The sequence below is a fragment of the Carassius auratus genome, chromosome 6 (assembly GCF_003368295.1).
Source record: "Carassius auratus strain Wakin chromosome 6, ASM336829v1, whole genome shotgun sequence".
In the NCBI taxonomy this organism is placed as follows: domain Eukaryota; kingdom Metazoa; phylum Chordata; class Actinopteri; order Cypriniformes; family Cyprinidae; genus Carassius; species Carassius auratus.
In genome coordinates, this window is record NC_039248.1 from 27,250,172 (window position 1) to 27,265,239 (window position 15,068).

The 15,068-nt window shown below is 35.0% G+C and overlaps 1 protein-coding gene across 4 annotated transcripts in view; it reads left to right on the forward strand.

The window, feature by feature from the left end:
- Positions 1-10,844, forward strand: part of LOC113105087 (RNA-binding protein Raly-like) — a 66,975-nt gene extending 56,131 nt beyond the window's left edge. For all 4 annotated transcript variants that reach the window (XM_026266199.1, XM_026266198.1, XM_026266200.1 and 1 more), the window contains 6 exons: positions 729-776; positions 2,935-3,092; positions 3,525-3,638; positions 5,275-5,405; positions 5,623-5,667; positions 10,327-10,844. In XM_026266199.1, coding sequence (XP_026121984.1) covers positions 729-776; positions 2,935-3,092; positions 3,525-3,638; positions 5,275-5,405; positions 5,623-5,664 — 493 coding nt within the window. In that variant the 3' untranslated portion in view covers positions 5,665-5,667; positions 10,327-10,844. The remainder of the gene's footprint in view (positions 1-728; positions 777-2,934; positions 3,093-3,524; positions 3,639-5,274; positions 5,406-5,622; positions 5,668-10,326) is intronic.
- Positions 10,845-15,068: the final 4,224 nt, after the last annotated feature.

A 15,068-nucleotide genomic window follows, 5' to 3' on the forward strand; every position in this document is an offset into this window, starting at 1 on the left:
ATACTGTTTAGGAGAGACCGGGGTAAGTTGTCAGATGTGTAAGAGTCTGTATTTTTGACTGTTTGGTATGTTTCACTGTCTAAATGTTGCTAAGAAAGGCTATTTAATACACTACAATTCAAAAGTTATGGGGTCAGTAATTCTCAGCAATGATGCGTTAATTTAAAGGTAAGAGTAAAGACATTTATAATATTACAAAAAAAACGATTTCAAATAAATGTGTTTCTCTATTCATCACTGAGTCATTAAAAAATCATGGTTTCTACAAAACCAAGCAACACAACAGTTTTCAACATTTATCATAATGATAAATGTTTCTGGAGCAGCAAACCAGCATATTAGAATGACACGGTTGTACTGTAAAAGCACTTTAGTGTATATTTAATCGCTTTTATATTTTAGATTAAATATAATTATTTAATATAATTACTTTATTATTCTGTACTATAATATAATTATTTTGGCATTTCAAATAAAAGTATGACTTGTAAATTGCATGTTTGCACTGACAACTTCCTCTGTATAGTGTGACGTAGTGTTTTTGTGTGTGTGTGTGTGTGAGTATGAGTGTTTGCTTTACAATAAATATGTAAAGAAAGGATCAGTTGCTTTTTGTCTAGCAAAATGTCACTATTTTTTAAGAAGAAATTGACTTTTAGTTTGTTTTTTGAAAATCCTTGGAAGCACCTATATTTAAAATGATGACATTTTGTGTTTAATCCCTGCAGCGGTTATGAATTTGACTATGATTACTACAGAGATGACTTCTATGACAGGTGAGTTCATGATTTTGCACATATTATTTTGTTGAAATACAGGAAATGCACAGTAAAAGTCACATCCAGAATCCATAAGTTCAGAGTCCAGGTATAATAATATGCCAGTATACAGTCCTTGTCCTCTAATTTGACAAGCCAAGCAGTGTTTCACCGTTTGTATCACTATTCGTTTGTGTTTGTACCCTTCCAGAGCAGGGTAAGTGATAATGATCATATTTTACCACCTGTAATAAATGGAAATTTTCCATTATTTCTGATTAATAATGTACATTATTTCTGTAATGCAATCAAAAAAAAAAACCTGTGATGCCTCTTTTCAGGATTCTTTGATGAATGGAAAGAGACTATTTGCTGAAAAAGGTTGTCATCCATTAGGCCTCACACTGAATAAATAAAATCCATATATTAAATAAAAATACCTGTAGTATAGTGATTAAGTACAGAAGCACTTTTTGCTCATGCTGAAATCCACCGACCTGAACTCATAACCCAGCAGTCTGGCTTTATATGGAGTGTTTTTTAGTGCAGTAACCCAACAGTGACTTATAATGCACTGAGGCACACTGTTCTCTCTCTAGCACGGCTCTTCCTGTCATAATACATTTTCTCACAACTTGGCAGAATTAAAGGAACTCTCATAAAAACACTCACACACACAGCTGTAAGCTGCAGAAAGAAAGGCAGATGAAAAAAAAAGTGTTTCACAAGAACTCCCTCCACGACCCTTTAAGCAAACTTTGGCTCTGCGAGCGCGTGGTTGGCTGGCATCCTTTTTCGGTAGCTATGGAAACCCTGCTGCGAGACTCAGCTGGATGTACTTGTTTGCAGATGTAAGGGATATTGCGTCCATTTGATGAGCTGACATGTTTATTGATATCTCTCTTGTGATCTCTGCTCCCTGACTTACAGCCGTCTTAGAGAGACGCTGACTCCAGTCGATATTTTACAGCAAACATATCCAATAATTTAGATCTCTAGGATGGCGGATCAGTCGGTGGAGCCGCGTAGATGGCATCTGGGAAGCCAGCTGGTTGCTTTTAGGTTCCTGTCTGGGCAGCAGACGTGCTTCTCTTTGAAGGCAAAAGTATCTTCTTCTCTCACTTCATTCATGCCACATCACCTTCATCCCTGACAGAAGAGCTCTAGGATCAAATTGGATTGCGAACTATTCGCTTCTGGCCTCATTTCAGATGATTTGGCCACAATACAAAGATGTACGCTGTCAGTTTATGCTATGAGTTGGAGCGGTTGAGCTCCTTTGAGTCGGGTGCATCTCCCGCTCTGTTCTTGAGGAGTTGATGTATGATGGATGGAAAGCAGGTATGCTCTGATCGTAAGATGACTCAAAGATCGCACTCTACTCTTGTTTTCCCCAGCAACACATGAACACACTTCTACAATTGATGGGCAAAATCCATCCATATAGCTTTAGTTTTAGTAAACAATAATGCATAACAATTTTTTTGAAAAAAAAGTAATATGTACTTTTATATGTAAAATTATGGAAGTATTAATTTATTTATATTTAATTATAACAACCCATACTTGCATTTTCAAAAATTCTTTAAACATGCTGCATTTTTAGGATTAGTTTTTTAACATGGTTTTATAGTTCTGAAATACTCTCTTATGCTGGATTGCTGGTCATAGAATACATTATTAAAAATGTAATAAAACGTGCAACACTTTGTTTTTCTACCAAATTATGTGTAACAATAAGCCCTATCTAATTATTATATTAATATTTAACTTGCATTAAAAATGTTTCAGTGACCTCTTGTGAGATCTCGGCGAAAATCTCTAGATTTATTCCCAAACGTGATGCATGATGGGATACACTATAAATGTTGAATAGCGGTCTGGAGTGGTAAAAAAAAAAAAGTTTTCACATTCTATTTTTATGATCTCTTTTTTGTTTTCTATTTTTTATTAGTATGTGTAAACATAATTGCCAATAAAGCTTTTTTCTGATTCTAAAACGCAGTTCTATAATGGTCTCTGAGTATTTTAGTTGTTTTCTTTGGGCCTGAGATAAGTGAATTGATTTGTGGGGAGGAAATGACATATTAAATAAAAGTCACAAACACTGCAGTTTCCTGACTCCTGTGGTTGCATGAAGCAGTTCATTTCTTCATACATCTCTTTCTGTCTCCAGGTTGTTTGAGTATCGAGGCAGAGTATCTCCGGTGCCCAGAGCGGTTCCTGTAAAGCGCCCCCGTGTGGCAGTGCCGGTCGTCCGCAGGGTGAAGTCCTTACCTGTCAAACTCCTGACCAGATCCACCATCCTTCCCAACAGCTCTGTCAAACACAAGTGTAAGTTCAATTTCTATTTTGCATCAGTTTTCTTGATGTTTTCCGTGTTGCTGACCTACACATTCTGTATGTTCAATGCTGAAACATCAAAAGATCTTTAAGATAGTTATGAAATATTGTAGTCTGATTCTATTGCGTGACATCTCAAGATCTTCTTCAGATTCAGTGCGCTGAGATGATTTATGGACCGCTTAAACTCTTGAACCGGCCTTTGGGCCTTTTGACATAACGTGCCAGGTTTAGGATTAAGGATGTTTGCAATACTGCAACAGAGGAACCTTTTGTCTTGGGCAGTGCTCCATTACAGATCCAGAACCAATTACCTGTGCCTTGCTTTTATTTCTGTTTTTGGTTTTATGACCATATATAAACTTGATGTATTCATCTAAAACATTGTGTTCTTTTGCAAACCTTGTCTGTACGTGCGAGCAGTGAAATCAACCGAGCTGCAGGCTATTAAATCAGAACTGACGCAGATCAAGTCCAACATCGACGCGCTGCTGGGACGTCTCGACCAGATCACAGAGGACAAATACTGTGCCACAGGTGTGATCTTATGTGTCAAATCTATATATCTGCCATACACACAAACACAATACCGTTCCAGCATTTGGGTTCAGTAAGATTTTTGGGCTAATGAAGTTAGCAAGAATGCATTAAATTGAGAAAAGTAAGACATTTATAATGATAAAAAATAAATTAATGCCATTCTTTTAAACTTTCTTTTCATCAAAGAATCCAAAAAAAGTATTTGTTTCAAAAATATTAAGCTAAAAAAAAATGTATCTTTTAGTTTTAGTTAGTGATAGCAACTTTGATATATAGAGTGGATTACAATAGTGTTTCAGAAATGTATCATTTATATTTTATACTTTTATATAATACTGTTTTATATTTTAGTTTTGTTGAAACCATGATACATTTGTTTCAGGATGCAGAGGAACAGCATTCACTTTAATGGAAATCTTTTGTAACAATGTGAAAGTTGTAATAATTTGAATGTGTCCTTGCCAGATAAACTGACTCCAAACATTTGAAGAGTAATGCATATATACGGTATGCACACCATACTGTATTATTCTGTACTATACAAGCCTGGTTGTTTGTCGATAAATCAAGGTTGTATTCTATTAGAAACGATTTCATCAAAATGTGCCTGTTATACCTTCCTCTCAGTAAATATTTTTTGAGAAAAGCTTTTCAAGGGCTGTTTTAATCACAAGGAAACCGCAGCAAGCAGTTTACTCTCCACACAAAGTGCCGACTCAGCGCAACACCGCCGCTGTCACACGGAGCCATTCGCGGTTAAACACTTTTACGGCTCAGTGGCTCCAATCCAGCTTTGCAGATATGTCCCTCTGTTTCACATCAGCGGTCAATTTGACAAGCATTACCACAGAACGCAACATGTTTATTTAGACACGGAAAGCCGCTTCATTCTCCTTCTTCGTCTGTCCAGGAATTGTTGTGATGTGGCTAATCAATGATGATGTCCCCCCAGAGCGAAGCACATTTCTGTGCATGTATGCAAGTGTTGCTGACTGTTGAGGAGATGCTTTAAAAGCCCTGGTGAGGGAGGAAAGTCGACTAGCACTTACTCTTCTCGTAACTTTTCAACTGGACCGATGCGTAAATAAAAGTGAGCTCCAAGTTTTTCTTTACATTGGCAATGTTTTTCCACATGTCTGCTCTTGAAACGTGTCCCTACAGAGGTGTCTTGGTTGTTTAGGATGCGAGAATTCAATTTGGACCGTCGTTCACCAATGCTGGAGGGACCAGAAAATCCCAAAGGCATACTGACATATTTAAGCAGTGGAAATAGAGACAGTTACTTCAGTACAGCAGCTGAAATCACTCACAGCATCGTTAACCCTGTAAAGACTACTCTACATGTTTGATATGAAGCCCTCTAAATGATTAACGTCTCAAAACTTTTCTGAAAAGCCTGTCGTGCACAATCTACTTAATGTCTTTTGCCCTCAGATCGATATTTTATACTTTTTTTTTTTAGCAAGTAAGCTAGAATAATCAGATGTCAGAAGAAGAAGAATTTTGTATTTCTATTATTTTATGTGTCAGGCATTACAGGGTTTAAAAGTCTGATGATAAGTTACAGCAACAGTTACTTTCCCATATAGCTTAATTGTTTATGTGGTGCATGTAAACGTTTGTCTGTGAGCAGAGTTGCAGAAGGCAGAGGACATGCAGAGCGAACGGTCTCAGGACGAGTCGGGCTCAGAGTCTGAGGAACTGCAGCACAGTGATGTGGAGGACGGAGAGGAGCTCACACACGAGGAGTGCGACGAAGACATGGTAAGAGATGTATATAGAGGAGGGTGGGGGCATTTATATGAGAAACTGAAATGATATTTTAAGGTCAGAAGACCAGAGAATATGAGAGCAGGGAATATGTTCTTAAAAACAACTTGACATTTCAGTTAATAAATCCTCAAACGCTCACACATCGTACCATGTGAACGTTCAAGTTAACAGGCTCTTAAAAAAGATTTATCGTCTCTTCTCTCTTCAGGAAAACAATCACATATCTGAAATGGATTCCATTCTTCAATAAAAGGCAAGAACTCATAGCTGGGACAATGGATTCTTGGAGCACAGTGATAATTCAAACCATGAGAGGTTTTACAAGTTCCCAAGTTTGAGTTTCCAGATCTAATCAACATTGTTCTTCATGAAGAAAAAACATTGTAAAAATGAAGTTAATGAGTACACACCACTAAATCTGGTTTCACAGGGTAATTCATTCACTTCAATTTATCGTGTCTCTAATGATCCATTAAGCATGACAGCTGGACATTATTTGGGAGTTTCTTGTCTGGTGAGGACTTTGTTTTGGATTGGCAAAGAATGTTTTTCTTATAAAAAGCTAACTTTTCAAGCTAAACATCTCACATATACTGTATATATATATGTATACAAGAACTACCATTCAAAGATGTGGGGTTGTCAATATTTTTCTAATGTTTTCACAATAAGTTTCCTATGCTCACCAAGGCTGAATTTATTGGATCAAAAATACAGTAAAAACACTTAATATTGTGAAATATTTTTACAATAATTAAGAAATATATATTTCTATTAGAATATATTTTAAAATGTAATTTATTCCTGTGATGCAAAGCTGAATTTTAACTTTTTTTTTTAACATAACTCCAGTATTCAGTATCACATGATCCTTCAGAAATCATTCTAATATGCTGATTTGCTAAACAAGAAAGGTTTTATTTATTTACTTATTTATACATAATATATAAGTGTTGAAATCATGTGTGCTGCTTCAGCTTCATATTTTTGTGATATAACTTTTCAGGGTTTATTGATGAATAGTAAGTTCAAAAGAATTATTTCAAAAGTATCTATTTGAAATACAAATCTTTTGTAACATTAGAAATGTCTTTACTGTCACTTTTGATCAATCTAACACATCCTTGCTAAATAAAAGTATAGAATAAAAATCATTTTGACCCCAGACTCAATGGTAGTGTTCAAAATAAAATATAAATGTTTTGTATATATTATATAATATATAACATTTATAATACAAAAAATTGATGTAATAATCTCAAACCAAAACTAAAAAGATTTCTAGTCAGATTCACACTATTGGCATGTTTTGTACATGTTTTAAATTGTCTGGCAACAAAACACCAGACAATGTTCATCCAGATGTGTTCATAACACGTTGTAAATTCTCCAGAGGTCAAATGTCTTTAGTTTTAAGACCGATAAAGAATACTACTGGGTGTTTAATGCCACGTTTATGTCAGAGCAGTTTAGTTCTGATTAGAATAATTGTGTTAGTATTACTTCATCAGGTCCTTCTTTGGTGGTCTGAGCGAGTTTGACCTCCCCGTCTGTGACCTATGAGCATAAAGTTTATCAAAATGAAGGGAAATAGCTGGGGTTATTCTTACTAATCTGTTTTCAAGGTGTAGTGGCTCAACTCCTGCTGTTTCAGTATAAACACTGCCATGTGTTTGGCTACATAATACTCAGGACATGTGGGATCTGATGGCGGTTTCCACCTGATCCTGCTGTGTGTTGTCTGTGGATCACCGCTCTGTTTATCCGACTAATCTGCCTGACCACAGTCTTATCGCCACCAGTAACTTCTGCCCTCCTCCTTGAAAGGCCAAACCAAAGTTAACATCACACTGAGAACAAATTAGTGATTGGTCACGCTGGCCTCTGTGAAATTATCTGCATTAGGAGACTTTCAGAGCTACTTTGTGTTGGCTGACATGCTGTTGTGGTTGGATCTCAGGAAAAAACACCCCGGTCATATTTCACCACAGAATCAAAAGAAGAAAGTTTTGCTATAGAAAAATTAAGCCCATGTTTGGGATTTTTTGAATTACTTTCATGACAAGTACATTTTACATCTATATTAAGTATTAATGACATGTACTGTTAAAAAATATTGTTTAAAGAAATTAAATAAATATATATATAAATATATTAATATATTTTGAAATAATAGATTTATTTAAAAAATAAAATTACTGTATTAGCAAAATTCATCTAATTTCAGCTAATTACCAAGGCAACATTTCAATTTTTTTAGTTTGACTTAAAGCAATGAAATAACTAAAACTAAAAAAAAAAATAATAAACTAGATAGGCATGTTTAAAAAACAGAAAATGCAAAGTCACTTTTAAATTAATATGGAAACAGAATATATGACAGTGACAGCTAATTAAAAATATTATAATATATTTATGCTGTCAAATGATTAATCGCATCCAAAATAAAAGGTTTTTTTTACATAATATGTGTACTGTGTATATTTATTATTGTATTATTTATATTATTTATTATTTACATATAAATACACACACATACATGTAAATATTTAAGAATATGTTTGTTTATATATTAAATATATATGTAATATAAATGTACATATAAATATTTTAAATATATATATATATATATATATATATATATATATATATATATATATATATATATATATATATATTGTATGTGGGTGTATTTATATATACATAAAGAAATACACATAATGTAAACAAAAACGCTTCTTTTTTGGATGTGATTAATGATTTGACAGCACTAGTGTATACATAAATTCAAACACGTGCATGTATATATTTAAGAACAATATGTTTATATATTAAAGTATATTAATAGACGTAAATATTTTCAAAATATATACTGTATGTGTGTGTATTTCTATAATAAATATGCCCAGTACACACACACACACACGTGTAAACAAACTTTTATTTTGTATGCAAATAATTGTGATTAATAGTTTGACAGCAAATAGCTACATATGTGTCTGTGTGTGTGTGTGTGTGTGTGTGTGTGTGTGTTCATAAAATACTAATAACTTTTATTTAATTGACAAAATGTACAAAGAAAAGATTTCCAAAGTTTTCACTGACCAGTGTAAATGTATTTTGTAACCATTAAAGGTCCCATGACATGGATTATTTCCTTTTCTTTAAATGCTTTTTAATGTTTGCTTAGGTGTACTTATATTGTTAGTATGATTTTTACATTTAAAATTTAGAAATAAAAAGCATTTTTAGATCCTGATATTAGCCCTCTGGCTTGAACGCTCTGTTTGAAGGGGCGTGTCTGCAGTGAGACTCCGAGTAAACCACAACTGTTGTGATTGGCTGACATCTTTGCATTCGAAATCCGTTCATGTGGAACCCCTCTCAAATATATATGTATATATATTTACCATTACAGCTGTCGAGATTAACTAATCGTGGATTTGTTGATTATATAATTATTTTTCGATCTTTTCCCATCACATGAAGGCTGCAGTGATGAGCATTGAGTAGACAGAGTCTGTTTATCGCGTGAATGCAGTGATCTTGTCATTATTGCAACACGTTTTCTCTCACAAAATGCTTTCACCACAACTAACAGCAAACACATGAATGCACCACATGAATACAGTAAGAGCTCCGTTGTGCAGCATAACAGCGTCATTCATTGTAACGGCAGTTTGGGCAAGTGTGCAGATATACTCGCGATGTGTGACAGCTCCGAAAAAAAAAGTTCTTTGATCGCTCTCTGTAGTTAAATCACAATTTAAATAACAGATTTGTTTTCATGCTACTAAGAGAAACAACGTGAAGTTGATCGTTTAGTCACTGGCTTGATTCACTAATGCATAAACGGTATTAAACGATTTAGAAAGAAAGTCTGTGTGAACTTGAATGATTAGCTACCCATCAGAAATCACTGATCACAGATCAGGCATTAAATCAACACGGTTACTCACTGTTTGTGCCGGTGCTGTCGACTCCATATCATAAAAGTCTGTTTGTAACGAGGTAACAATTCTCCTTACAACGTCACAACGAGGAGATTCAAGATCAGCCCGTTTGAGCTTCCATTTTCTCAAAGGCAGAGAAAGATAGAAAAAACTCGATTTACACCGATTAAAATTTCTAGAAACTTGGGGACCATATACAGGCTAGGGGAACTCATATTAATGTTAAAAAACCTCAGAAAGTGAAATTTTCATGTCATAGGACCTTTAACAAATTTTAATTTGACAGTACAAAATACATTTATATTGGTCAGTGAAAACTTTGGAAATCTTTTCTTTGTACATTTTGTCAATTAAATAAACGTTAAAGAGAATGAAAAAAAAAAAAAAAATAATCACTGATTCTTGATTTTCTTGCATTTTACAAAGCGCCCCACATTCTCTGGAATTGAGGTTGTATATATAGTTCTTGACAGGGCTTGTGAGATTGATCCACATGGCTTTGCAGTTCAGTGAATGCAATGATTTCAAGTGAGTGCATACATCTTGAAAGTCAGATAACACTCGTTCTGGACCACAGAGAAGTTCAGGTTCCCCGTTTAGAAAATCTCTGGGTCGATTTCACTCTCTCTGAGTGGTAATTGGTGCAATAAAAGTTGAAAGATACCAGAGACTTTCAAAAGACCATTTAGTCCATTTGGGTTGTACTTTACCATGATATATTGATTTCTATCACTGTTTTTGGATGTTTGCTGTATTAGCAGTCCTTACATTTCGTCAAAACATACTTTATATTGAGTTTTAGCCTTAAAGGCAGCTGGGGAAGAATAAAACCACATGCGAGTATTAAAGGAGATCCAGCAAACTCTTTTCATTTCAGCCCCCCTCCTTTGGGCATCTCTTTTTTTTTCCCTCCACTATCACATCTTAGTGCTTGTCTTTCTTTTTTGGATTTATTACAGCAGGGAGTTGGAAAACACTGTCGACTGGAAACTTTTTTTAATACCACAGACTCAACAGGAAGACACCGAAACCAACAGACGCCGTCAAACTCCAGCATCAACCGTCAATGACACAGACAGCTAAACTAGCCGCTTGGTGGGAGGGAGGAGAGGGACGTCCCCAAACCAAGAATCCATTACAAAAAGGGCCAGAGTTCCTAAGAGCAACACCATCACACACGCGACAACAGATGGGGATCAATTTCACAGACATTCTGCATTCATGCTCCCCACAAAACACTATTAACATGCAGTTTTTCTACACATTTGGGCGCCTCATATGTAAATAGTCTCATCTGATTTCTGTCCTTCCTTCATGTCTGTTTGTGCTTTTGGAAAAATGTTTTACATTTTATTTATATGCCACTCGGAATCCAAAAGGTTGGCTATTTTTAATTACATGTGCATTTTTCTTCTGCTTGCACTTTCAAGACTGCAAGAGATATTTACAGATGTAAATAAACTATGATGACTTGTGAGACTTCTTTCTCTGTGTGTTTAAATGTTGCCTGCTAGGAATGCTAATATTTAGGCTAGTTCTCCAAAACCTTTTTTATATAATCTTTACCTGTAAGACGAGATTTATCCCACCTCTGTTAGATTTGATGCTAAGAGGATTTAAGTAGCAGTTAATTAAAGCCACAGCTTGCATTGAGGTCTGGATGGGAGAGAACGTTCTGTCTCACGCAACCTGTAGAAAGACTGTAAAAGAAGCACTGCAATATTGCCTTAACTTTTATAGCCACAAACGGCAATCACTGAGGTCCAAAACATTTAGAAGATTTAGAACATTTATCACAGATGCCTCATTTGAAAGAGCAAATCCACTGGATGCTGCGATAGAGTTTATAAAGTTAAGAAGTTAAACTTCAAGTAGGCCTTAATATTTTCTAAATGCATGTTATAAATCTTATTCATCCATGCATACATTTCCTCTTTTCTTTTCATTTAAACTTACCATAATAATTGGATCTTCTGGTTAAAACTTTTGCAGAAATGTATGACTTCAGTCCTCAATTCAGTCTGCTTATAAAAACCTTAAATTATTTTGTGTTCCACAAAAGAAATTGTGAGAATTGGTTTCCACCACAGCAAAAAATAAATAAATAAAATGGTAATGAGAATAATAATGAAGATTCCAACTTTTTCTAAAAAAAATTTCAAAACTTTTGAGTTTCTCACAATTCAGACTTTTCTTTCACTTAAAAAGTTATAGAGAAAGAGCAAGATATGAACTAAATTCTGAAAAGTCTGAGAATTTTTAAGAATTTATTTTATTAACCACAATTCTGACTTTTTTTCTCATAATTTGTGCAATTCTTAAGAATTGAGGGAAAAGTCTGAAACAAAATAAAATATGAAAAATATCAATTGCATATGGGGTACAAAAATAGAACTACATTTGAAACGATTACCTTTAAAGTCCATTTAATATTTAAAATTACTATTTAGGCGACATCTTTCTTAGAATTTATTTTATAATCACATTTCACAACGAAATGATCTTGCAACTCTATGAAAATAGCCAGAATTTAGAAACTCAGACTAACAAGACATTAACTTGCAGTTCTTAAGTCAGAATTGTGACAATTGCGGAATACAGGACCTCATTTATAAAGCGTGCATATATTTGATCTTATTAGAATGTGGGCGTGCTTAAATCTGCGCCAATGCTCATTAAAACCAAGTATAGGTCTCTGGAGTAAAGTAATGGGAGTTACTAGATCAGGGTGTTTTTACACCATGATACCTGATTGGTTGACGCCATAGTGAGGTTAGGTTTAAGGGTGGGGTTGGGTAAGGGGGATCATTTAGATTGCATGATTTAGAAACACCCAGCAGTTTGAAAACACCCACATGGTGATAAACGCCCACTTTTGCTCTGCAGAGACCTAAGTCTCATTAAAACTGCCTTTGACATGGAAAAGTGCTTCGGGTCACATTAGGGTCTAAGCAGAAGTTTATGGACCTTTTCATTTTCGGAGTTCTGCAGGTTTTTGGAAATGTAAGCTGTTCTTGCAGCTTGCTGTTCTAAATTAAAGAATTTGGATGAGGAGTGAGATCGTTTACATGGTAATGACATTAATTATGAGCCAGAGAGCTGAAACCATTCATTTGCGAAGCAAGTTCAAGATCATTTGCGATTCACAGACTTCACATCTGAAAGATAAGCGTAGCGTCTTATATGTGCGTTTTCTGCACGTATGTTCATTCTATGACTCATACTTAGCCTACATTAGAGAAATTATCCTTAGATCATATTTAGGATTGTGTCTGTGCAACATTTTCTAAATGAAGCCCCATAAACTCAAATGAACGTAAATTCATAATTTTGAGTCTCGAAAGTTTTATTTTTTCGTTTTAAATTTCGTCTTAAATGTATATATTTTTTTTTTTTTTTTTTTTTGACAATGGAAATAGGCTTCTAGGAAGGTTTGGAATGACACGCGGCCTAGTAAATTACTTTTTTTGTGTGTACTGTACCTTTAAGACAGTAGGCTGTCGATGCTGTTTGCCTCTGAATTTTCTTAGAGATCTTAGAGAAGGCTATGCGTACCCTAAAATCCGCGGCAACTTTTATATTTATAAAAACGGTCTCTGGGCATGGAAATTGAGGCTACTTACCTTCACGTCAGGCTCGAGCAGAGGTACGCACTTTTCCTTGCATGTGGCGATGTCGGAGTACTGTAGCTATTTGAACCTTTAGGCTGCAATAAAAGTAAAGTAAAAGTGATGTACGTCCAAGCACCGAATTAATCAAATAACAAAGATTCAGTCGGATTTTATTATTTATTAACGGGAGTTTTTGCGAGATTAAATTGACCTTTTTAGTAGCCTAATATTGAGAGTTCTTTTCTCGCACATGTACACACACATTGTTTTACCACAGATTAATTAAACATAATTAAATAAAAAGCGTCCCCGCTGGAACCTCTACCTCAGCCAGCAGGACCTTATTTCAGTTTTTTTTTTTTCTTCTTTCTTTGTGCTCGTCATTCTCAAGGATATAAATTCGAATATTGGCGCGTTCTCCTTTATGGTAATTATATTAATTAGGGGACGTTTACAAGGCGGAGATCTGCTCACAATTTCAAGATCATTTGCACGTGTTTTTGTGCGCACGATCGTTTTCTCTGAATCGCACTTACGCAATTTCGCGTGTGATTTATGGTAGGTTGTAAGACATAAAGCCCTTATAATTAAAGATAACGACAGAGAAATTTCTGAATCAGGCGTTAAGCATGTCAAAAAAACGTAAACATTTGGCAACAGATTAACAACTAAATTAGGCTAAAATGTTCTGGCTTCAGCTATGGCGCTAAATTCAGCTTTGTGCATAGCAGCCAGACGGATGTTACTTTTATAGGACTCCAACACATTTCCTCCCATGCAGCAGAGACCGCCATCAAAGAGTATGTCCGGGCCAGCCGAGAAACTCTGCTCATTATTCATCCTGTGTCACCTTACAAGTGAGTGATGTAGTAGGATGTTAACCAGAAGCTGCTGCTATGACTCCTTCAAGTCCCCGGAGCTGGTAATGCCTTTAATCACGTTCCAATGTCTTAACTCACGCATCATTCAGATGGAACTACTTTAACACAAAAACACTGGAAATAACCAGGTACGACAACAGTCATACCGAGCTTGCATTAGGAAGCAATTTTACCAGCGCTAGTTATTTCTCCAGAACACCCAATCCTTTGACGTGGGGCAAAGAAAGGACGTGTTCGCATTGTGCGCACTCACTGATAAGGGTGTATTTACGTAACAATGGTTTGCTCCAGGGTGACTGATTGACACATCAAACTCTCATTCAGCTGTCATACTTTGAGCAGTCGCATAAACAAGCGAGTTGGTTTACAGAAAGAGGCCCAGGGCACTGAGGGTATTTGGGTTAGAGTAACACATGTATAGGAATACACTGGAATGCTCAGTGTCTGAATAACATTCCTTGATTTATGACAGTGGGATTTTGGGGCTCTATGGAGTTTAAACAGGCAAAGACTGGACTCAGTCGGACTGATGCACAGTAAGGGCTGTGACTCTTACAATGTTTTCACATTTTTCAGGGTAATCATCAGTTCTGGGCAAATTCATTTTAAATATAAAACAGCCATAATAACCTTTATTAATGTTGTTGTAATTTGTTAACGTTTTATGTAGAATAACGAGAGAAATAGCCTTTCTTGAAGGAATAGTGTGGGGGGAAAAAAACAGAAAAAAAATGTACGGAGGAAAATGAAAAATTCAAGAAAATTCATTAAAAAAAATAAAATGCATGCAATTAACATTTAAAAATATTTTTAGGTGGCAAAGTGGTTAAAGTACCTTCAAGTCATTTTTTTAATACGGAGTACAAAAAATGTAACTACATTTGAAACCATTCCCTTCAAAGTACATTTAACTTTATAAAAAACACACACACACACACACAATTTGATTCAAATGCCTTAAAATGACTTTTTCCCACCAGCACAAAAATAACTATATATACAACAATTCCCTTCAAAGTTCATTTTTTAAAAATGACTTAAGTGAATGAAATGCCTTGGTTTTTTTTTTTTTTTTTTTTTTATATTAGTATAATATGGAGGACAGAATTATAACAATATTTGAAACAATTCCTTTCAATCTTAATTTTAATATATTTAAGATAGAATAAAATACATTTTAAGATGGAGAAAACTAAGTTTCAATTATGA